The 25,247-nt window shown below is 46.2% G+C and overlaps 1 protein-coding gene across 3 annotated transcripts in view; it reads right to left on the minus strand.

The window, feature by feature from the left end:
* Window positions 1-413: 413 nt before the first annotated feature.
* Window positions 414-25,247, minus strand: part of LOC115195730 (transcriptional activator GLI3) — a 136,569-nt gene continuing 111,735 nt past the window's right edge. For all 3 annotated transcript variants that reach the window (XM_029755900.1, XM_029755901.1, XM_029755899.1), the window contains exons 9-15: window positions 24,712-24,825; window positions 18,117-18,257; window positions 8,665-8,814; window positions 8,217-8,381; window positions 7,602-7,886; window positions 5,202-5,595; window positions 414-4,644 (exon numbers count right to left, since the gene is read on the minus strand). In XM_029755900.1, the coding sequence (XP_029611760.1) occupies window positions 2,210-4,644; window positions 5,202-5,595; window positions 7,602-7,886; window positions 8,217-8,381; window positions 8,665-8,814; window positions 18,117-18,257; window positions 24,712-24,825 (3,684 nt within the window). In that variant the 3' untranslated portion in view covers window positions 414-2,209. The remainder of the gene's footprint in view (window positions 4,645-5,201; window positions 5,596-7,601; window positions 7,887-8,216; window positions 8,382-8,664; window positions 8,815-18,116; window positions 18,258-24,711; window positions 24,826-25,247) is intronic.

A 25,247-nucleotide genomic window follows, 5' to 3' on the forward strand; every position in this document is an offset into this window, starting at 1 on the left:
TAAGTTCGACCAGTGGCCTAGCAAGTTGCATTTCCCTTTGGTGTGTGTAATTTATCCTCTTAGATGATAAAAAAAGTATTTGGTGCTAGACATTAACCCAATATGTTGGCACGACATTTGATTTGAGAGTACAGAAGCTCTGAACCGGAGGTTTATACATAAATTGTTTAGTGATTTAATCCCATTTCAAGGGCAGTGAATTCTTAGTAATGTGGTTTGTCTCATGCAGAAACGGCAGTGACGTTCGCAGTCAATGAATGGTTCATTCTATCCCATTAACTTATGTGTTATGGTGGGTTGATGACCTTAGTCCAACAAACCCATGTAACCTATGGAAGATTGGCCCCTTATCCATCTGAGTGTGTTTTATATCGTATCCAAACCAGCACACATGCAAGACAGGAGACTTTAAATATAATTTCCTTTTTTTATTAAAACCATACAAACATTTGTGGTCAGTTATAAAATAGCAAAGTGGCTCTTCTGGCAGACGGGCAGTGCTGGGCACTACGTGCACCATTCAGAGCCAAATCTGCCTGGACTAGAAGCAGGGTCTGGGAATCCCTGCTTTAAGAGTAATTTCTTTATTGGCCCCTCGTGCCTCATCCTCATATCTGAGCTAAACCTAAAGAAAGAATAATGTATTTACAGGTATAAAAACACAAAAAGGCAAAATATGAAAAAAAAAAAAAAAACTAAAGATGCATTTTACACATCTTGACCTTTTCGATAATCATTTTTTTTTTATATAAATGTTTATGTAAATTTTACAGGTCTCACAAAACACTTAACATGTGTATTTTTTTCATAATTAACAATGGAAGATTGGCAGTGATCTTTTTCTTTTCCGACAGGCAGATTTTAAGGCACATACCCATGGCCATTCCCTCTGGTCTCCTTTGACAAGGGAATGAATTCTTACCTCTTTCAAAACACCATTGATGCACAGCTAAAAAAAGACAAAGTACCAAAAAACACCAAAACGATTCCGTACCTCATTGCTTTGCCACTGAAGAATAAGGAAACTATTTAATATACTGTACACACTGTCATGTGAGACTGCAAGGTGATACTAACACTGTTGAAAGAGTCACTGCACTCCATAGTGGCAAGACATATGGTGCTGTACTACTTTGGAGAATAGAATATGGATTATCCACTATTTGAATGTCTAATAGACATCAGGATCAGATTTCTAAAATGGTAAAATACAATGGTGGATTAAAAAACAAACAGAAAACATACAAATGCTACCCTTTTGGTCTGTGAATCATATGCTACGCTTAGAATTAATGGATCTGTTGGATCTGACAGCGAGAATCTGATTCTCACAAAGAAAATATACAAAAAAACACATTGTTATATACACCTGTGAGTACCATTACGGACATTGTAAAATCAAGCAATTGGAGAATGAACTAAAGAGCTACTTATGACGCTTGTGTGAATTCTAAGACTTTGAAGGCTGGTCCTTTTAAACGTGGGCTCAATACCATATTATTTGCAATACTCTTGTCAAACACACACCATCAATTGGTAAGACTTGGTAGAAGCACTGAGAAACACTAACATTTACATATTCGCAAAAGTAACATACTAACAAAATGACGATAGCAAAGGTGTACATATCATTTTAAAAAGCAAGTCATTATAGAAGGATAACGCCATGGGCATCCGTTGTACCATAATGGTAAATGGCACATCCAATAGGATTAGATACTTGGCACGTGCTAGTCTACGTACTTAAAAAAGACAGTGTTTATGTTTGACCTTGAATACAACATGCATTTATACCAACAGTGTACAGCAAAAAAAAAACAAAAAAAACAACAGCGACGATACACAGAATACTGTTTCAAAAGGGATGAGACCAGAGAGGCCGTCAGAGGCCTCACTTGCTCACCATCGTAATACAAAGGGAAGGGCTTCCAAAAATAGCCTTCATTCCAGAAAAGGAATATATCTATATATACTTTTTGTCACATCCCCTGTCTCAGAAGAGAGGGGATGACACTTTTACAAAATAAATCTGATTGGCAACAAAATTTGTTTCGGGGAGCACTATCTAAGTATAATAAACTCATAATCTGTCACTTTGTCTTAAGCGTCGCCGCCTTTTCCCCTCTCTGTTCTTTACATATGTCAGTTTTTTTCCTCTACTTCCTTTCACCAACGGGAGGGAGGGATGGAGCAAAGGAAGGAGGGAGAGTTACTGCATGATGGCTAGGAACTTGCTCTCCTCGGCGAGGGTGGTGAGCAGGGAGCTCATGTCCCCGATGGCCATGTTACTGAGGTTGGAGGGCATCATGCCCGCGGTGCTGTGGAAGGTGGCGGAGACCCGGGGCGTGGTGAGGCGGGACGAGTTCCGGGACACGCCCTGGAAGATGGAGGGGCTGATCACCCCCGACACCAGACTACCCTGGTCGTAGCCCACCCCCACGTCCTCTATCATGGCTCCGAAATCCAGCGGCAACACGTTGTCTAGCACGTTGACCGAGCCGCCCGCACGGCTGTCCACCGTGCTTGTCACCTGGTCAGCCACCGGGGAGAGGTGGGAGGCCGTGACCGAGGAGTCCCCGCCTAGCCCCACCTGCTCGTTCATGGTCTCCAGCAGACACTGCTCCTCCATTGGAGAGAAAGACGAGGTCTTGGTCTCCAGCGGGTCAAAGCACACAGTCTGGTCGCTGAAGCTCTGGTCCAGGTAGCCCTGGTCGGGAGCCTCCAGCTTCAGCCCTGACACCTGGTGGGCCAGGGAGCAGTGACTGGCTTGGTTCCTCAGACTCTGCTGCTGCTGGGTGAGGTTCTGCTGGGTAAGGTTGACATGGCTACCGTTGGTGGTGCTCTGTTGGGCATTCAGGTACTGCTGTGGTCTGGCGGGGTGCCTATAGCTGCTGTTGGCCTGCTGCAGGCGGGGGGCGGGGGCCTGGGGGTGGTGGTGGAGCGCTGGGGCCTGCGAGAGGCTGGTGAGGCTGTCCACGGAGGCCCGGCTGAGGAGCAGGTTGTCTCCAATCTGCCTGGAGGTTCCATGGTTCTGGGTCTGGTACTGCTGTTGGCTATAGCCCTGGGGCAGAGGCCCCACAGAGATCTGGGAGAAGTCAGGCCGGCCGAAAGTGTGTGTGGGGTTGTGGCCGTTCCCTCTCATCTCCATGCAGGAGTGGGTGGTCGCCTCTAGCTTCACCCCGCCATTGACTCTGCATAGGGGTTGGCCTGGCTGGGCACAGCGGTTCTGGAAGTCTCTGGTAGTAACTGTCTGTTGTTGCTGCTGCACCACCATGTTCCCAAACCTCCCGAATGATGAACCGGCACCCAGACCTTGGTGCTGCTCTGTGGCGGCCCATCGGCCACACCTCTGCTGGGCCTGGACCTGGGGCTGCCTCTGGGGAGACCTCTCAGCACTCCCTGAGCTCACCTCGTTCCACTGAATGGGCATGCCGTCTTTACTGGGGCCCTCTCTCTCCAATCCCTGCTGCTGTTGGTGGTGCTGCTGGAGACTGTGGATGCACTGGTTCAGCCCTGGGCCCTGGTCCTGTAACTCCCCTCCAGGGAGATGGCTGTTGTCCCCAGCCACATGGTTCTCCAGGTGGTTGTTGTAGGAGCCTGCCTGGTCCTGTGAGCGGAGGTACTGCACCATGTCGTCAGGCAGCATGTCCTCATCCCCCAGCAGCAGGGCTCCCTCCTCCTCCATAGCCAGGGCCTCCAGGGCCGCATGCTCCATGATGCTGGGGGGGCAGGGAGAGGAAAGCAGGCCCCCTCTCTGGAGATTCCCCTCTGAGCGTGTGTAGTTCTGCAGGCTAAAGCTGCGGCCCTCTGCCGTGGGGTGCTGGAGGCCTGATAGAGGGGGAAGTGGGTGGATGTTGTTAAGGCTGCTGAAGCGCTGGACCTGGGGCAGCCCGAGGAACTCCGGGTGGGTTTGCTGAGGCTGGGTCCGCACGGGGTCGCTAGCCCTCCGGTCCAGGCCGTTCCCCGGGCCCTCGCCGGGGTAAAAGCCCCTACGCCGGTAGTCTCGGTACCCGCTGTGGCCCCCATACCCATTGGTGGTGCTGCCGTCGCTGCAGCGGCGCGGCCTGACCAGTGGGGGCAGCGCGTGGTTGCCTCCACATCCGTCTTGGCCATCGCACATCATGGCCATACGGGTCTTCAGGCTCATGCGCTCCATGTTGGGAAGCGGCGTGGGGGGTGGGCCGCCCGTGGCAGCAGCGTACTTGGCCTTCAGGTGGTAGTGCTGCGCCGGCGTGAGGTTGAGCATACCCTTGGACCCTCCCCCGACGCCCGCCCACCCTCCACCCACAAACACTCCACCTCCTCCCCCGCACTGGCTGGCCTCGCTGGAGCGGCGCGAGGCGTCGGTGGAGATGGGGTCATAGGAGTCGGTGGAGCTAAGGTTGTGGTGGCGGCGGTGGTGACCAGGGGTGTTGGCCGCCTCGCTCTGGGACGCCTGGCTGGAGCGCCGTGACGAGAAGCACGGCGAGATGCCCGAGGAGCGCCGGCTGCTGCTCAGGTAGGCCGAGCTGGTGGCGCTGCCACTGCTGTCCCGCCGGTCACCGTGCTCGATGCCGCGGAGCAGGCTGAGCACCGTCAGCTCTGTGCTACCCAGCTCAGGACGAGGAGGAGGCTGGGGCTGGGATAACCTGCCCAGGCATGAACCTGAGGGAGAGAGAGCGAGGGAGGACAGGGGGAGAGAGGAAGAGAAAGAGGGTGGAAGGGAGAAGGAGGGGCGGTGGAAGTGTGTGTGGGGGGAAACAGAGAAAGATGAACACAATATAAGTGAGGAGAGATCCCTCAGACAGATGCAACCTTCTCACAAACACAGTTTGGCCATGAAATTCTATTACATGCTCTAATCACTGATGTGATATATGATGTGATATGATATGGGTTTGATTCTGATTTCCAGCGGAACATTTGTTAAGCCTGTGAATTCGAGTCCGATCTGCAGGGAGGGAAATTCCAGGTAATCAAACCGCGATCTGCTGAGACATTTGGAGTTCTTTTCACAGCCCAATACTAGTGTCAATATTATTTTACATATCTATTGGCCTTTACAGTGTTCAGGGATGTTTAATACTGATATTGAATGTCCATGAAGTCCAGTGTGTAAAACACACGTCTCTGTAATGAAACACTATTATTCTTTGTGTAACATAAGCATGGCCTCAGAGGACCAGGACAGGGTGGTGGATATGAGCATGGCGGATCCTTACCCAGCACGGCAGGTCCCTTGGGTGGTGGTGTGGGGGACAGGGGGCCCACCCTGGGCATGAGGGCTCCCCCTCCTCCATTCACCTGCTTCAGCCTCTCCATCTTCATGTGCTCCATCCATCTCATGGGCCGGCCCACGTTCCTCCTCGCCTGCAGCGCCAACGTAGCCGCCGTGGCCGTCGACACCGTGGAGTCCATGATGGGGGCGTCACGGCCCCCCTCCAACACCTCCAACCCCTCCTCCTCCTCCAGCTCCTCGTCTTCCTCTCCCGGCCCCTCGCCCAGTCCCACCACCCCTCCCCTCACAGCAAGCTGGACTCCATGGCTGGGATAGGCGCTGATGGGGGACTGGTCACTGCTGCATGTAGACTGACCGCCAGGGCTTGGCTGAGACGTCTGTGTGGGGGCGGGTGTGAGGGTAAAGGGAGGATCAAGTAAAATAATCGATTATTACCAAGCACACGTGACACATTGAGGACGCATTCATTTTCTCAAAGGTCTGCGAAATATGATTAAAACACACAATGACACCATGTGATGCAGCTGCCTGGGACATGCTTTCCACAGGAGTAAACAACACAATGGCATTTCTGATTGTGATTGGTCATATTAATTCATTGAGTCTGGGCGTGACCTACCACCTTCATATCTACAGACCAGGTTTGCATTTAACTGTCATTACAGCAGTAGACATGAACACAGACAAACTTTACTCTCTCAGAACTCGGTTTGTCCAATGTCTTCTGTTTTGTAAACAACGTCAAGTGAATCACGGAAGCGTGAGTAACGCCTCCCCTGTGTGTCGTCCAATGGACCGGTCCAGACTCAATAACAAACACTCCCGTGAAGGTAGTGGGATTTAGACTATTTTCAGACAAGGGGGTGGGGATGGACAAAGGCTTCTTTTCAGACTGACTAACGCCTAATTGGGTTGTTTACTCTGATTTACCCAAAATGGAGATCAGTGAAGAGAAAAATAATCACTTTTTGGCACGGTGCAAAACTGCAAAGCGAGACTTTCCTGTAGTTTGAATGGTCCGGATTCCACCAAATGCATTCGGCTGCACAATAGAGCCCTCGGCAGTGTTGGGCATACTTTTAATACACATAAACAATGTTGGAAATGCACTTAATTCTGCCCCAAGGCATTTAACTTTGGGAAAACATTACTCTCCAAAATAAGAAAACGTTTTGATGAGAATTAAGACAATTTCTCATTGCCACATTGCAATGTGAAGTGTGTAAGAAGAGAGAAAAAACGTAACGGCAGTGACCGTGGACAGTTTTGTAAAGATGTCTAATGAGCTAAATGATGAAGCCACAAGGGAGGAGGATCGAAGGTAAACAGACTCATTTTGGATGAAATGGCTACTGAAAAGGATGTTAACAAGGTGAGTGAGACACGAGGGTTTTTACAAATGCAATATGGCAACATGAAGGGACACCTATCTCACCTGATTACCCACTGTCCATAGAGAAAGAGAGAGAGAGAGAGAAAGAGAAGAGCAAAGCACGGCGCATTGGACAAAAGAAAGCATTCATTTGTTATAGTGTTATTCGTAAGAGGTTAGATCACACGTAAAGCCCATGTGCTGTACACGTCCCTGGCTGACGTCCCAGTAATCATGTTCGGTTTAAGTGAGCATCATGGTATATAGTACATTGTTAGAGGTGAAGTGAATATATACTGACTATACCAAACATTAGGAACACCATTTAGTTGCACCCCCCCCCCCCTTTTTTTTGCCCTCAGAACAGCCTCAATTCATCAGGGTGTTTGGTATTTTATTAGGATCCCCATTAGCTGTTGTAAAAGCAGCAGCTACTCTTCCTGGATTCTACAAGGTGTCGAAAGCGTTCCACAGGGATGCTGGCCCATGTTGACTCCAATGCTTCCCACATTTGTGTCAAGTTGGCTGGATGTCCTTTGGGTGGATGTCCTTTGGGTGGATGTCTTTTGACACAAACCAGTGCGCCTGGCATCTACTACCATACCCCATTCAAAGGCACTTAAATCATTTGTCTTGCCCATTCACCCTCTGAATGGCACACAGACACAATCCATGTCTCGATTGTGTCAAGGCTTAAAAATCTTTCTTTAACCTCTCTCCTCCCCTTCATCTACACTGATCGAAATGGATTTAACAACATTAAGGGATCATAGCTTTCACTTGAGCAGGTGTTCTTAATGTTTTGTCCACTCAGTCGAGCATTGTTAGAGACTATTAAGGTGACATTTCAGATAGATGGGCTGCTATCCCCATAGAAATATAATTACTAGAACGGGCAATCCCCATCCAATTTAACATTCCGTGATGGGTGAACCAACAGCAGTAATTATATTTCTAGGGTTATCCCATCATGCAGTGTGTGTTACTGTGTGCCCTCAGAGAGGGGCTCACCATAGGCTTCTCCGTCTTGATGGACTTGACCTGCAGACATTCGTCCTGTTTCGAGGTAGCGTGGTTGTACTCCCTTTGGTCTGCGTACCCCCCTAGTTGCCCCGGCGACCGGCCCTGTCCGTTGCCCCCCTCTCGGGACTGCGGCGGGGGACGCGGGAAGCCGTCGCTGCGCTGCTTCTTGGTCACGTGCGCCTCCGGCCCGTGCACGGTCTTTACGTGCTTGCGTAGGGAGCTGGGGTCCGTGTAGCGTTTGGTGCAGCCAGGGATCTTACACACGTAGGGTTTCTGGAACATAGAGATACATTATATTGCATTCTATTATTAGTATAGAATATTATGTTAGTATACTGTTCAATTTAATTCTACGTTCTGGAAGGAGAGAGGAGAACAGATGGGGCCAGTGACAGGATGCTTCTGTTTCTAAAGGCCTCCAGCAATGAACCGCATACACATATACAGTCAGTGGTGTAAGGAGATGACTTTTTGCTGAGCTGTGTGTGTGTGTGTGTGTGTGTGTGTGTGTGTGTGTGTGTGTGTGTGTGTGTGTGTGTGTGTGTGTGTGTGTGTGTGTGTGTGTGTGTGTGTGTGTGTGTGAGCGCGCGCACGCGCGCGCACCTCGTTGGAGTGTGTGCGGTTCTGGTGCTTGGCTCTGTCGGAGGCGTTGGAGAAAGCCTTGTTGCAGCCCTCGTGTTCACAGACGTACGGCTTCTCTCCAGTGTGGGAGCGCAAATGGGTCTTCAGGTTCTCCAGGCGAGAGTAGGCCTTGGGACATCCCTCAAACTGCACAGAAGAAGAAGAAGAAGAAGAAGAATGAGAAAAGAGAGCGAGGAGGAGTCGGAACCCTCACACTCATCAAACACAGCTCTAAAGCTTCATCCTGGCCGAGACCAGTTAACCTCAACAATATATAGAACGGACGAAGGTATAAGTGTGCCAGATTGTTTATTAAATGTAAGGACGCACCAGCCTCACATACCCACAACCATCTAACAACAGCTATCTCTTTATGTATTCCCATATCTAAGCCCATGATGCAGAATAAACGTTGTGGGAGCGTTCTCACGGTGCATCTGTGTGGTTTCTCCCCTGTGTGTCTCCTCATGTGGACCACCAGCATGTACTGTGCCTTAAAGGGCTTCTGCTCCCGAGAACATTCATCCCAGTGACACACAAACTCCTTCTTCTCCCCGTGGATGTGGTCGTTGTTGATGTGCTGAGAGAGGGAACAAGCAGAGGTCAATCACAAGTCAGTCTGGATTCGATGTGATTCGTTATGATTCAATATATTCATTATGATTCAATTGATTCGTTGTGACTCGACGTGATTTAATCGTTCATTATGAATCAAGACCGGTAGGAGTCAACAGTATTTTGCCTGTCGAGAAGCTGCTTTAACCAGGCGTGTAGTGACTGGCGAGCACCACAAGGGGGCCAAGGGACCCAGAATAGGTGCAGTGTTACCAGAGTATGTGAGCAGAGCGGAGCGGAGCTGGAGCAGAGCACGGAGCAGAGCGTGTCTAATTTGACTGGAGCGCGGAGCGTCGGCCTTCTCGCCTTCTCCAATTTCGCTCCAGGAGCACTCACGTCTACTTGTGTGTTGCCATAGCCCCTTTGCTTTAGCTACTGTCATGGAGTTCGCTAAATCTTTACAGAAAGAAACGGATAAAACACACAGGTGCAAAATCAAGGTGACTTTCAAAGATGAGGACCAAGAGCAAGAGAGGGTCATTGTGGATTCTGAAAAGACAGGAATCCCAAAAGCATGATGGTGTACTTACTCCGTGCACATGCTAAAATAAAGGAATGAGGTGGGTAGATAACTAAGTGCGTCATTGTAACAAAGTATTTATAAACTAAAATTCACATCTCTTAAAAGTGTTCTTCATTTATGTTCTATTATCTATACAATAGGCCATAATTGATTTTGGCCCAATAGGCCTGGCATATTCCGATTTTCAAGGAACTTTTCCATTTTGATTAGGTTATTTTGCCTAAAAATCTTTCGGCCTAAATATATATTTTTTTATACTCTGAATCCATGTCCAGCCTGGCAAGAGTGGCCAAAAGGGCTCTGCAAGTGTGGAGAGGATATCCTCCGCTGCTGTCCTGCTCTCCAGGCACTATCACATGATCCTAGCCCAACTCGTGTTTCTAAAAATGAATTCAAAGGCACTGTAGACTGCCTAATAAGGCATTTTTTTATTCATTTGTATTTAATTCTAAGTAAGTCACAGCCTATGATGGACAATTTATAGACTGTGATGAATTAATACAACAAAATGTTATTTAAAATGCTTAGTGCTTAATGTCCCTGAATCCCTACGAGCCTAGTGTATTGCACTTGAAAATGCTTCACAATGTATTTCTTTGTAGGCTATAGCCTTGAAATAATTGAAATAATAGCGCCTAAATAATTCATTTATGTTCTTCTTAGGGTCTCTGTCTGGCTCCTGACCTATTTAGAGTGTTTATATGCTGTTTAATATGACATGTAGCCTATTTGAAATGATGAGCGCTTCTTACAATCACCTTTTCATGTTTATTAAAATACTTTTCATTCAAATCATATGGTTTAGTTTCAGTACTTCGAAACCAAACGTTGGTTAGATTGTGATTTTAATGAATGGAGCAAATTTGAAGCGGCAGTTTTAGCGCAGCAGTTGGAAAGGACTTGGAGCGCCGGAGCAGCTCAGGAGTCCACGAGCGATGAGCGGGATTTCCGACTGCTCAACTCACATCCTCCGAGTGTCACAGAGAAAGAAGCAGTAGGTAGCAAATAACGGCAGTTGGAGAAAGGGAACTTTTCTGTTGCGCACATTATGTATGTATGCACACGACAGAGTGGGGAAACCACGTATTTAATGGATAAGGGACATTCAAAATAAGGACCAAATCCCACAGTTGACAGAGACGTAATATTTACTTTGTGCCAAGTCCAGTAAATCCCTACTGAAGCTCCTTCCTCATCATATATTTTCTTAGCTTTCTTTTCAGTGTTATCATCCATCATTGTTTCCCCAATCATTTTCTCTCTCTTTCTCTAACTTTCTATCTCCTCCCATTGTTTCATATTCTCTCTCTCCATTCCCTTTTCTTCCGTTCAAATTTGTACTCTGAGGAATAAAGGGGAGACTCGTGAGTCTCAGTGTCCGATCTGAACAGGCTTTTCAAATAAAACCCTGTCACTTCCCATCACATGGGGGCTCCTGCCCCTCCGTGACAAGTGCTGACAGTTGTGCTACCGTGGCAACTTCCAATCTGAGGCTTGGGGGGGGGGGGAGAGAAAATCTAAAGTTCACTCAAAGTGTCTCAAATGCCAGAGCTTTACATCTCCAGAAAAGCATTATATCTAGTGAGCACGACACAGCCCTGGTTTCTCTCTCTCACCTCCTCTCTCTCTCTCACCTCCTCTCTCTCACCTCCTCTCTCCCTCCCGCCCTCTCTCTCTCAACTCTCTCTCTCTCTGTCTCACACACTGACCAGTAAAAAGGGGTAAGTGGACGGTTAAAGGGGGATAAGAGAGTAAAGACAAAGAGAAGAAGAAAAAAAAGGCACACAGACATGGAATCCTCTGGGGATGAAGTCAACATCTGGCCCTCTCAAAAAGACAACAGTGTAGTGTGGTGGCCTCTGAAGGGCCTTTCCGAGAGCAATTTAAACCAAGGGAGACAGACACAATATCCTGACCAAAATGAACCTGTCTTATTACATTCCTGAGCAGAGACGGGGAGAGAGACCTCTGCCTTAGGCGGATGGGAAAGAAACGGGGATAAATAGAGACTTGACTTTGAGAGGTCTTAAACGTCTGGGAGAAACAAGTCATTGTTAGAGTATCTTTGTGTTTTCTTGTAACACATTTGAGCAACCAAACAACAGGAGGGGAACAGCAGAAGACAAGAATAAGAGAAAGAAGGGCGAGTCAGTCGAGTGAGTGTTAGAGGTAAAGAGGTGCAGAGGGAGGGGAGTTCATCCTCCCATTTCACTTTATGACACAAAGGCAGCCTGTGTCTGCAGTGTCCTGCCTCTTCAACTACTGTACTGCTGAAGAACCCACATAATTATAAAGACACTTCCAAGAAGTCAGGGCAGTGTGTGTGTGTGTGTGTGTGTGTGTGTGTGTGTGTGTGTGTGTGTGTGTGTGTGTGTGTGTGTGTGTGTGTGTGTGTGTGTGTGTGTGTGTGTGTGTGTGTGTGTGTGTGTGTGTGTGTGTGTGTGTGTGTGTGTGTGTGTGAACTGCTAGAGTGACACTGTGCACCTCCAGGCATAACAGTCCCCAGACAAAGGTAGCATTGTCCCCAGCCAGCAGCCCCTCCCCCTGTCCAGTCTGTGAACCAACACTCAAGCCTGTGGGGTCCTGACCAGGGCACCGTCACAGACCTTTGTTCCCATCAAAGGAAGGGACGTACCCCTAAACAGACAGAACCCTATGAAGTCGGACCTTACTTCAAGAGAAAGGCCCCCATGGGCCCTCGAGACTCAGAACAATTGCACTTAACTAACCCCTTATGTAGTGGGAGCCAGGGGTGTCCTACACAGCCAATATGATGACAGAACAAGTGCGCTAAAACTGACATCTCTTCACCAGCCATGTGCACTTTCCTGCCCTGTTCTGCTCTCAGAGTCCAACTACATCAATACGTTACACAATGCAATCGTTAAGTTCCGGCTCCAATTGACTTTATGTATCAACAAGGGTCCTCCATTCATTTCAACCTGACACGTTTACATTTTTGGAGTGACAAAAAAATTATAATCCCAGAGAGAAAACGATTGGGGGGGTGGAGATTGAGAGCCGTGGACATTCGTTTCCCTTAGATTGATCTTCCCTCCTCCTGTCACAAAACCGCTCCTCGCTCCTTCCCTCCCTTTCCCCTCCGTCTCTGTGAGGGAATCCCTGTGGCAAGCGATCAGTCTGCGTCGCGCACCGTTCCATATCCCCTAGCTGAGAGCAATGGGAGGGATGGGAGCACCTCAGTGTTGTTGCGCTGTTGGCACCCGCTCCCCTGTTCCCCCTCGACCCCCCCCCCAACCCCTCCCGCCAGCCCATACAAATGACCAGGGGCCGTTGACGGTTGTGATGCATGGGGCCCGGCGCTGACAGAGAGGGGCCCGGGCCGCAGACGACCCTAATGGTCATGATCTAATGGCAATTTGTGTTGAATCAATAATCTCAATGCTGAGCGGATGGACAGACAGGACGTGTTGGACCCTGCGTAATGGACAAACTGGTGCTGATAGCTGCGGTGGCGGCAGCACACAAGCGGGTTATTCATCTTCACCCTGGCAGCTTATCGGCCACTGAGATGGATTCAGGAGTAAGAGGGGCAGAGGGAGACACAGGCGCGGGCTGGGATGAGCACAGAGCGGACACACACATGCGCACGTACGCATGCACGCACACACACACACAGTACACATACGCTTACAGGTATAGAGTGACGTATCAATGTTAGTGTATAACACACTGATATAACACATATACAAACACACACACACACACAATTTGATATGCATCATTTGCATAGGACAGGTACAAAATATACTCAAAGGAAATTGTATTATTTATTATTTTCACTCACTCCAGATAATTTCATGGATTTACACCCACAGAGCAAATTGACTAGCGTTACCTAGTGTTGATTTTTCAGTGTAACAGAACAATTAACATTGTAAGTGTTAAATTAACCCTCATTGGTGTACTATAACCCCAGTGTTGGTGTTAATAACAGCGTTGAACCAAAAACATGCCCACCATTATCATATGGTTATCATGGTTATGACCATATGGTTATCACCATTATCATGCCCACCATTCCCAACATGCTCTATTGTAGGTTGATTTTGAGAACTGTTTGTTTCAATATCTATGCTTTGTATTTTGCTACTCAAATATAAATTACATACATTTTCGAAACTAATATGTTACTTGGATTTATTGTGCCCGTTACTGAAATGGTTGTTCCAATTGCTTTAGGTAGTCTTATATCATAGTCTTCCCAACCCTGGGAGTCATTCTGAATGCAGGCTATAGCTACAAATGACAAATTACAAAGGTTGGCTATCCCCTCTCTGGCTGATTTCCAATAGTGATGGGGAAACGAGGCTTCCTGAAGCATTGAGGCTTTCCAGCCAATGTTGTCGAAAATAAGTTCATTACTCAGAGCTTCCTTATCTGTTCACAATTAGTGACATCTGCTGGTCAGCAATAAATAGCAACGTGTGATTATCAGATTCTTTTTTTCCACTGATTTTATCAAAACACCGTGGCGCAGCGGCAAGTCGTTGGCTTTAATAGCCCACAATCAGTTGGATTAGCAGGTTTGCATCTCACTTCATGCTTCCCTTTTTTGCCTTCAAGTTGACTATTTTTCAAAAAACGGAATCTATGGCACTATTTAGGACGCTTAAGACAGAAGCTTATACTAAACTAAATAAAACAAATGATTTGGACAACAGTGCAGAATAGTGTGGTTTCACATAAAACTCTTTTTTAAATAGTGTGACTTCAACGGGATTCGACATCATATCTGTCCCTGAATGTTCCGTAGTTCCCTACGCTACCTGCTAAGCTACCGGTCAGGTGGAACAACACGTACAAAATCCTAACTAGATGTATAAGTACGGTATCCAGTAGCAGCTTAATCAAAGAAAGCACCGGAACCACATCGAAATCAGTGGGATCTCGCATTTTGGAAAAAGCACTTGATCAAACGAAGCTTCTTACGTCATCGATGACGTACTTCTGATAAAGTGATACGCGCATCGGCACACTGCTTCGAAGTTAGCTGCTTAGCGATTTTGACGCATGCCTCAGAGCTCTGGTATCAAACGTAACATCACTAGATTCCAATAGGATTTACACGTCACTTCGCAAGCCAGTGTAATGTGACTTGCAGGCCTGCTGTGGCCTGTAAACCATGCATTTTAGGCCACTGTATTAGGGTAAATCTAGGCCCTCAAAATAAGGCCTTATAAAATACGTATTGTATTGTGTTAAAGAATCACATTTTAATGTTAACATACTCGCTTAGGATCTTGGTGAATTCCAAAGGACTGAAAATGGATGAACGCAACAAACATGTCTCTGTCACTAAGAAATGCAGTAATAGGTGGTATCTCTACAATTCACTTGAAAGGCAAGGCACCATGGGAAATATGCAAATAAGGCATTATACTAAGGAAAGTGTTAATTTAACACTGTTCCAGTGTCTAAACGGGTCCACACTTTCAGTGTTAAGTTTAACACTCAGTGTTGATTTAACCCTGGAGAATTTGCTGTGCATGTATTATAGCTACACACGCATACACATAAACACACCAGATACACAGAATCCCATCAATACTTCGCCACTTTCCCCCATTTTCCCCAACCACTTCAAAATCCATCTACAGTGTATCCTTATCAAACTCTTTCTGGGACATACATTAGAATGCAAGCGTGCATGAAAATAGGGCCTGTTTACAAGGCAATTTCACTAAGCTGTGGGACCCGCAACACCGTTTAGCTTTATCAAACAGAGCCTAATAAATCATATGCTCTTTTGTGATGTCAATTGCTGAAGCGCTTTGTGCAAAGAAAGAAAAAAATTGGGAAAAAGAGGCAAGGGAGGGAGGGATATGGAGGGAAGGAGGGAGGGAGAGAGTGGAGGAGGGAGGGCGGTTAGAACTGGCATGTGTAATTCAGCACAGCCTTTTCATCTTGGAGTAAGATACTCCAGACAGATAAGGTGCCTAATCCTTCTCCTGATCAAAAAAGAATCTGCATTTTACCAATTAAAGGGCTGCGCCAGCAGGCGGAGAGGGGGCCGCATTCTGACTGAGCCCAACTTTATCTCCCCTCAACACCGGGGAGGCACGCAGGCTGCAACCACCGCCTTATAGCATGGCTGTATACTGGGGGAGCTAACAGGGGAGCTAACGCTAACATCATGCCATCTCCATCTAAGAACAAGGACATTACAACGCCACCTAGGGAGATGACCCAGAATAGCACAGTATCAAGGTGAGGGGGGGGGGGGTCGAAGTTGACCGCTACTTTCAACATGCAGGTACACACACACCCCGGCTCAGGGTCACCCCACATCTCTCCAAAGCCACCCCAGTTCAAAACCCCCCAAACATCTCAGACAGAGACATTAAAGAATCCACCACCAACCGCTTATCTTAAAAAGTGCTCCCTCGGAGGGTACAGAGGAAAAGGAGAGAAAACGAGCGGGAGAGTGATGCTAAAAAAGGTATTGGAGTTTGGGGAGGGTGAAGTGGGGGAAGGGAGGTTGATGTTGAGAGGCAGAGTTGAAATAAGTGATAGAGAGAGAGGGAGAAAGAAATTAAATAAATACAGCAACTGAAAATTGACACCCGCCTCGCTTTTGCTGACTGGGTAGGCCAGATAAGTGAGCTAAATTGCGTAGATGCGATGTTTATCTTATCGGCGGCACCGAGAGCGCTTCAACGCGGATGATAAAGGAACGGGCACAGCGTGTCCCTGGCGCGAGTGCATTTGTAGAGTATAAAAATGTGCATCAGGAGCGCGACAGGAGCCGCTTTTGAACAAGGTGGAAAGCAATGAGGGTGGTGGACGGCGGATTTGAATTCCAATTCATCTTCATCTACGTAACCGTCACTTTTTGAACACTTCAAATAGTAGTTGTGAAGTGTATAACTTGCCTCGCTTGTTTCAAATAGCAGTTTAATTTAAGAGTTTTTACCGCACTAATATCAGACTATTGACAAAGAACAATCGATAGAAAACAATCAAACAATTCCAAATGTATCAGAACTGAAAACTATGTTGTTAACTTCACCTCACACTACCAATCAAAGCCAGGCTGGAAGCATATTCTATTATTGTTCTCCATAACCATTCTATAAGACGAGCTTAAATAAAGGGGGAAGGGATATCCCATTGTTTGGCTGTATGGAACCCCCCCACCACCCCCCCAGCGTTAGAGGAGAGACACTGTGGTCCAAATACTATACTTATCCTATTACTGAAGGGGGTGGGGGTAAGGAGGGGGAGGGTTGGAGATAAGAGGGTTTTCTCCCCCGCTCGCTGAATTTGACGGGAGGGGTTCGCTAGGCAAATAGTTTCATTAGCATGTCCCGGCTAACCCTATCTGCATGGGCATATAAAACGAGAAATAAAATACAATGACGGAGAGAAGAAAAACTAGAGTGAACTTGCAAGGGGAAAAGACAATGAGGACGTGTTGATTATCTCCTGACATGGACCAATATCTCTTCTCAGACGCACAGCAGTGAAACCTACGTGAGGTTAGGGTAGTTAGTGTGTGTGGAGAGTGGACATTGTTAGTGTAAAACAGATGTTCACCTGGTGGAACTAAAAGGAGAGTGAACAAGCTCTTACCCAGTATGATGCACCCCCCTCACCCCGGCCCAAATCGCCCTGCCCCCCGGAAACAGGGGCAAGAACTTGTCAAGATCCTCAACCTTTGAGCAGAGCCCTTCAAACGCGGGAGGCAGCCCATTCCGCGCTGAGGATATCAATTATAGATAGGGGTTACCGCCGCGGCCGCGGATTGCAATGTCAGACGCCGGGATAGACAGCCGTGGAGAGCTGGGGATCTATCTATCAGATGTGTGCTGATGGGGGTGGTTGGTGTGTGTGTGTGTGTGTGTGTGTGTGTGTGTGTGTGTGTGTGTGTGTGTGTGTGTGTGTGTGTGCGTGTGCTTGAAGATACATGTAGTTAAAAGGGACACCACGGTGGCTTCCTTCTCACCATCGGCCCCTCAGCTCCAGCTCTCATGTATCAAACACTGAGAGTGAAGTCAAATCTCCCCTCTCAGTGGGCCTAGTGGTAAGTAACACACAGCCGGTCACAGGGGAGACCAGTCCAACACCAACGGCATCAGCAATATCATTAATAGTTGGGTTAAGAATAGGCCCTCAGGCTCTACAGGATGAGAGTCATCCCTCTCCTGGGCAGTGTGAGGAGCTGTATGACAGATGGGGGGGGAGTATATTACAGTCAATACGGTACAGACTTGTAGACAGTACAGAACAGTGGAGGCTCACGGCCTGGTTGTGCAGGATTTAGTCTAGTCAGTGCCGGCCAAATCAGTTAGTGTCGTAGCACAACAGAGACGTGCTCGGCAGCCTTTGAGCCCATTAACCATCGTCCCCGAAACCAATCTGGAATCCGGCAAGGGCATTACTCAACGCCTGTAGGCTGCAGAACACTCTGCACTGAACATGGTGACATACAGGGGGAGGCTGCTGGACCAGAGTGTGGAGAGGGTGTTACGACTGGGGACAGAAGTCCAGGAGAACTATAGGACCAGTCGACTTGGAGGAGGGGGCTCCTGAAACGGACTTCTAAACCGGGTGTCCTACTTACTGCGCTACTATCTGCACAGTATCTGCGTTCTAAATGTGTCATAACGTTTTGAACTTGAAATTGACAGAGGTAGTATCGCAAAACCAGACGCCATAGTCTCCTATTGATTCTGCCTCCTGGAAATGAAGGCTACAATACTGAATGACCAGGTACTCACATGTACTAGCTGCTCCTGGGTGTCAAACTCCCGGTGGCAGCTCTCCCAGTGGCAGTTGGTCTCGTACACCACCTCTGGCTCCTGCTTGCTGTCGTCCTTGTCCCCTTCCTCCTTCACAAGAGTCATCCCATCAGGATGGTCCTAGAGTACAGAAACACGACAGAGTTAGAAAAGAGGACCCAAAACGGACTGTTTTACAGTAGTGACCCAACACTGACAGTGTTACAAAGACCCAACACTGACAGTATTACAGTAGTGAGCCAACACTGGCCGTGTCACAATAACCAAACACTGACAGTGTTACAGTAGTGACCCAACACTGGCCGTGTCACAATAACCAGACACTGACAGGGTTACAGCGAGAACAGATTTCCCCACTCGCGTCACTTCTTGTTGAGCGTGGAACGAGGGAGAGCTCTGTTTGTTGTTTTGGAAAGTATGTTGTTTTGGAAAGTTTTAAAATTCCAAAAGGCACTCGCACATCTGAGCTATCTTTTTCGCAGGTGCATGGTAACAGTTGAATAAAATGAGAAAAAAATAGTTTTTAAAGTCTATTGAAAAAGTTTGGTTCCTAGCTAGCTACCGCGACACGGTCGGCATCAGTTGCTGGGACCGCCACTATCTGTCCAGTGATCCTGCTGACCAAGGCCAGGTCTAGCCTAGCTGCTAGCTAGGTGCCGATCATGCTAGTGGGCTTTTCTTGAGGTTTAAAACGCAGCCCGTGATGCGTTTAGCCATTGTGGCTGGGACCGCGGATTGTCCCAGCCTTGTGGCTGTCTAGATCCCTGATGTTTGTTGTTTGTTGTTTTCAATATTCCCCGTGACCTTCCCTGTCTGGAACTGCGAGGAGTAATGGCGTAACCTATGTTGCTACCATGACAAAGACCAAAGCCCGCGGGAGTAACGTTGAGGACAGTGGTGTCCCTCTATCACAGGTGAAGGATCTTCTAAACTAACAAAAAGAGTTCTACCAACAGTTGTTACAGCAACAAGTAAATAGCTGTTGTGTGTTGTGTCTAAATTCTGGTAGAGTCAACTAATAAAATAATGGATGACCTGACCAGAGAGGTCCAGGACCTGAACAAAGTCCTCCCAGGGTCAGCTTGATGAGTTTAAACAGGCGAACGGCAAGGTGAAAGTAATCTGTAAGTCATTAAGAGAGGACATCAGTATCTGTATGGGAATCCATGTTCACAATGACGGAGAAATCACATTATCTCAAGGGACAATCAAGGCGGAACAACATTGCTGTGGATGGAAATGCAGAATCTCCACATGAGACCACAGGATGATTGAGGTGGAACGCGCCCACAGGACTGGAAAACCCACCACCGGCCCAGATAACAGGCCCATTCCGATAGTGGTCAAGTTCCTGAGGTTCAAGGACAAGCTAGGTGTTCTGGAAAGAGCCAAGAACTTGAGAGGAATGTACATCCTCCTCAACAAGGACAATCCTGAAGCTGTGCGCCAGAAGAGGAAATAACTTATCCCTGCCATGAAAGCTGCCAGAGACAGGCTCATTGTCCCAAAAGCCTGGAAGGGATGAGAGTGCCAAGCCTATGGGTTTGTAGCTTCAACCCCACAGCACACTTACAAACACCAACTGATTAATGGACTACTGAATGTATATACTTTTCTCTTGCATGGTTTGCTCTTTTCCATATTATGTCTATCTCTGATAAGATACCCAGGGGGCTGAAAATAGCCCATATTATATGTAGCCTAGAAATAAGGTTCATGAAATCAATAACTTGGTAACATCAGATAACATTCATATATTAGCCATTTCTGAGACTCACTTAGATCATTTCTTTGAAGACACAGCCGTAGCAATACAAGGATATAACATCTATAGAAGAATGCTATTGGTGGAGGTGTTGCTGTATATATTCAGAGCCATATCCCTGTAATGCTTAGAGAAGATCTTATGTCAAGTGTTATTGAAGTGTTGTGGTTGCATGTTCACTTGGCACATCTAAAGCTTTTTCTTTTGCAGTGTTGCTATAGGCCACCAAGTGCTAACAGTCAGTGTCTAAATAATATGTGTGAAATGCTTGATAGTTTACGTGATGTAAACAGAGAGATCTAATTTCTTGAGGACCTGAATATTGACTGGTTTCATCAAGATAACTGCTTAAGAGGAAGCTTCTCACTGTAACCAGTGCCTGTAATCTGGTTCAGATTATTAATCAACCTACCAGGGTGTTTACAAACACTACAGGAACAAGATCATCCACATGTATTGATCACATTTTTACTAATACTATTAGAACTTTGTTCTAAAGCTGTATCCGTACCCAGTGGATGCAGTGATCACTATATAGTGGTTATGTCCAGGAAAGCCAAAGTTCCAAAAGCTGGGCCTAAAATAGTGTATAAGAGATTATACAAAATATTTTGCTGTGACTATGTGGATGATGTCACAAATATTTGTTGGTCTGTTGTGATTAATAAAGAGCATCCAGATGCTGTAATTAAGGAATTTATTAAATTCATTCTTCCAATTATTGATAAACATGCACCTGTTAAGAAACTGACTGTTAGAACTGTTAAGGCTCCATGGATTGATGAGGAAATTAAAAACTGTATGGTTGAAAGAGATGGGGCAAAAGGAGTGGCTAATAAGGCTGGCTGCACATCTGACTGGCTGACGTACTGAAAATTTTGAAATTATGTGACTAAACTCAACAAAAAGAAGGAGAAACTTTATTATGAAGCTAAGATCAATGATATAAAGAATGATGGAGAAAAACTTTGAAGTACTTTAAATGAAATTATGGGCAGAAAGGCTCATTGAAATCCATCTTTCATCGAATCATTCATCACAAAACCATTTGATGTTGTCAATTATTTTAATGATTACTTCAATGGCAAAGTGGGAAAACTTAGACAGGAAATGAAAACAACGAACAGTGAGCCATCATACTCATGCATAAAACAACAAATAACGAAAGAAAAGCATTGTAAATTTGAATTTTGTAAAGTACGTTTGGGAGAGGTGGGAAAATGATTGATATCAATCAATGATGACAAACCTGGCATTGACAACATAGATGGAAAGCTACTAAGGATGTTAGCTGACTCTATAGCCACTCCTATCTGTTATATATTTAATCTGAGCCTAGAGAAAAGTCTTTGTCCTCAGACCTGGAGGGAAGCCAAAGTCATTCCAATACCCAAGAGTGGTAAAGTGTCCTTTACTGGTTCTAATTTTCTAGCTCTTAGAAAATTGTTGGAAAAAAATGGTGTTTGACCAAATACAATGCTATTTCTCGGTAAACAAATTAACAACAGACTTTCAGACTTTTTTAGAGAAGGGCACTCAACATGTACTGCACTGACACAAATAACTGATGATTGGTTGAAAGAAATTGATAATAAGAAGACTGTTGGAGCTGCACTGTTAGATTTTAGTGCAGCCTTTGATATTATTGACCATAACCTGTTATTGAGAATTGTTATGGCTTTTCAACTTCTGCCATATTGTGGATTCAGAGCTATCTAATAGAACTCAGAGGGTTTTCTTTAATGGAAGCTTCTCTAATGTCAAATATGTAAAGTGTGGTGTACCGCAGGGCAGCTCTCTAGGCCCTCTACTCTTTTCTATTTTACCTATGACTTGCCATCTGCACTAAACACAGCATGTGTGTCCATGTATGATGATGATTCAACCATATATGCATCAGCAACCACAGCTGATGAAGTCACTGAACGAAAAAGAGTTGCAGTCAGTTTTGGAATAGAGTCAGTAATAAACTGGTCCTGAAAATCTCTAAAACTAAGAGCATGTATTTGGTACAAATCATTCCCTAAATTCTAGACCTCAGCTGAATCTGGTAATGAATGGTGGGGATTAAATGGTTGTAACGATGGGGAGAAGTCCATCCGTAATAAAGAGATGCTCTGATTTTTTGACACCACAGTCCACAAAGCAAGTCCTGCAGGCTCCAGTTTGATCTTATCTTGATTATTGTCCAGTCAAATGGTCAAGTGCTGCAAAGAAAGACCTAGTTAAGATGCAGCTGGCTCAGAACAGAACGGCACGTCTTGCTCTTCATTGTAATCAGAGGGCTAATATTAATACTATGCATGCCAGTCTCTCTTGGCTGAGAGTTGAGGAAAGACTGACTGAATCACTTCTATGTATGTGTTGGAAACTCCTAATTGTTTTGCATAGTCATCTTACACACAGCACTGACACACACATTTACCCCACCAGACATGCCACCAGGGGTCTTTTCTCAGTCCCCTGGTCCAGAACAAATTCAAGGAAAGGTACAGTATTATACAGAGCCATGGGTGCATGGAACTCCCATCTTATATAGCGCAAGTGAACAACAAACCGGATTTTAATAACAAATAAAGCAACACCTCATGGCACAACGCCTCTCCCCCATGTGACCTACTTGTTGTGTGTATGTACTGACATGTATGTGTAACTGATAGATGTACACACACTACATGTTCATGTTTTTGAATGTATGTAAATTGTAAAATCTTTTGTCTGTAATGCCTTTTTCGTTACGTGCCGGACCCCAGTAAGACTAGCTGTCGCCTTTGGCGTCGGCTAATGGGGATCCTAATAAATCTAAATTAAAAAAACGCTTCACTGCCAGGCAACGTATTCATTATTTAACCTGCCACGTCTATTTTGTCAGGTGAGAACAAGTGTTTTTTTTTTACAAAATGTACCTGGTTGTCCAAGAGGTTAACCATTGAGATACTAGAGAAGAGTTAGAGTGCAGAGAACAACCGAAATTGAAATATTGTATACAGTAAGTAAGACCATATCAGCTCGGAACTTATGGGGCTGAAAATATATATATTTTTAAGTAAAAGACTGTGTTTACACATGCTATTCACAGACCTCCTTACAACACTCTTGAGTCAAGACCACAGTCATATCACAACCAAAACGTTCTCTCCCCCTACTCTACCCTCCCCTAACTAACCAGGCTGATTCTGTTACACCTTTCCACAGGTGTAATCGTGTGAATCTGGCCTTGTTCAGCACACCGGGAGTAAAACGTGAGTCTGGGAGCGGAAATGTAGCACTGAAAGCTCTGCTCTGTGTTGGGAGTTGAGCTGCGACAGGTCTGAGCCGAGTATTTCAGGAATCTGACCCTAACTTCCTGCTCAAGGTTGCTCCATTAGTCAAGACATATTTCACTGTCACCGTAAACATTACATGACTGGGCAGCCTGGAGAGTACTGGAGACTGTAACATAGGAGCCGAGGGTGTACAAGGTTTCTCTCTGGCAAAGTTATGGTTCGTTAAAATCACCTCGCTCTACTGCTAGTACCGACCTGCAATGGCAGAGGAAGGCAGAGAGAAACAGAGAGCGTGTGAGAGAGAGAACAGAGAAAAGAGTTTCATTCACCGAATGTGGATCTCTGAGTCTACAGGCTTGCTTCCATTGTACGCGCACAGAGTCACTTTAGAGACCTCATTCCAGACACAAGCGCACAGAGTCACTTTAGAGGCCTCATTCCAGACACAAGCGCACAGAGTCACTTTAGAGGCCTCATTCCAGACACAAGCGCACAGAGTCACTTTAGAGGCCTCATTCCAGACACAAGCGCACAGAGTCACTTTAGAGGCCTCATTCCAGACACAAGCTCACAGAGTCACTTTAGAGGCCTCATTCCAGACACAAGCGCACAGAGTCACTTTAGATTCCTCATTCCAGACACAAGCGCACAGAGTCACTTTAGAGGCCTCATTCCAGACACAAGCGCACAGAGTCCCTTTAGAGGACTCATTCCAGACACAAGCGCACAGAGTCACTTTAGAGGCCTCATTCCAGACACAAGCGCACAGAGTCCCTTTAGAGGCCTCATTCCAGACACAAGCGCACAGAGTCACTTTAGAGGCCTCATTCCAGACACAAGCGCACAGAGTCACTTTAGAGGCCTCATTCCAGACACAAGCGCACAGAGTCCCTTTAGAGGCCTCATTCCAGACACAAGCGCACATAGTCACTTTAGAGGCCTCATTCCAGACACAAGCGCACAGAGTCCCTTTAGAGGCCTCATTCCAGACACAAGCACACAGAGTCACTTTAGAGGCCTCATTACAGACACAAGCGCACAGAGTCCCTTTAGAGGCCTCATTCCAGACACAAGCGCACAGAGAGCCCTTTAGAAAACATGCAGTCTAATTTCTCTTTCATTTTTTTCCATTCACTTAAGCATCTGATTAAAAGGAAAACAATTTCCTTCTGGTGTCGCCAAGATCAATGTGGCTTATCGCTTCTGAGGCGGTAGCCCGAACAAGCAGCCGAATGAAACAGGCAAATAAATAAATACTTTTACAGTACGTCACATAATTGGCCCCAAAGCTCTCCGTCTGAGTGAATGACTGAGTGTGTGTGTGTGTGTGCACGCCTGTTTATGCGTTGTGTGAACAGAATTGAACAGTACAAACACCACATCCTATTCTACGGCTGCCGACGCAGTAAAACCATCAATTCTGTTCATTATCTTCATCTCATCTTCTAGCATATAATACCATAAGCATACCCCTTTTTCTAATACTGGATAAGGATATCTGTTCATTGGACTACATGACAAATGGTGGAGCAGTTAAATTCACCTGGCAACATACGGCCCCTGGGCTGAGTAGCTCCTCGTCCGGTTTAATCTTGGAGCGTTTGTGGTGCATGGGGTCCCCAGTGCTGCTCACCGCTGACTCACTAGTGGGTTTGGTCTGTAGGAACAACCACAATAACTTCACTTCAACATCCTTTATGATAGAATGACCATAAATGATGAGCATAAATTAACATTTGCATTCAATTGTATGATTACATTCTGTTTGATACTGTTCAAGGGATCTAGTTTATCCTACTAAAAGGGAGCATAATACAGCTTGTTGACTATTAAATTCGAGGAAATTTAATAAGCCAGAGATTTTATACGGGGGTTGTCTATCCGGCTTCACCTTTGGATGACCTGACTCTGGCCTGACTGGCCCTGAGAGCCAAAGGGGAGTTCCCTGTTACAAGGCAGGCGAGCCAGAAATAAAAAAGGAAAAAGGAAAGCTGAACTGGCCTGGAAAGATTCCTTGGCTCGCGTCTGTGTAATTAGACTTCTTAGTTAGAATGTTTACTCCGGGAATATGGAATGTCA

The sequence above is a fragment of the Salmo trutta genome, chromosome 6 (genome assembly GCF_901001165.1).
Source record: "Salmo trutta chromosome 6, fSalTru1.1, whole genome shotgun sequence".
NCBI lineage: Eukaryota > Metazoa > Chordata > Actinopteri > Salmoniformes > Salmonidae > Salmo > Salmo trutta.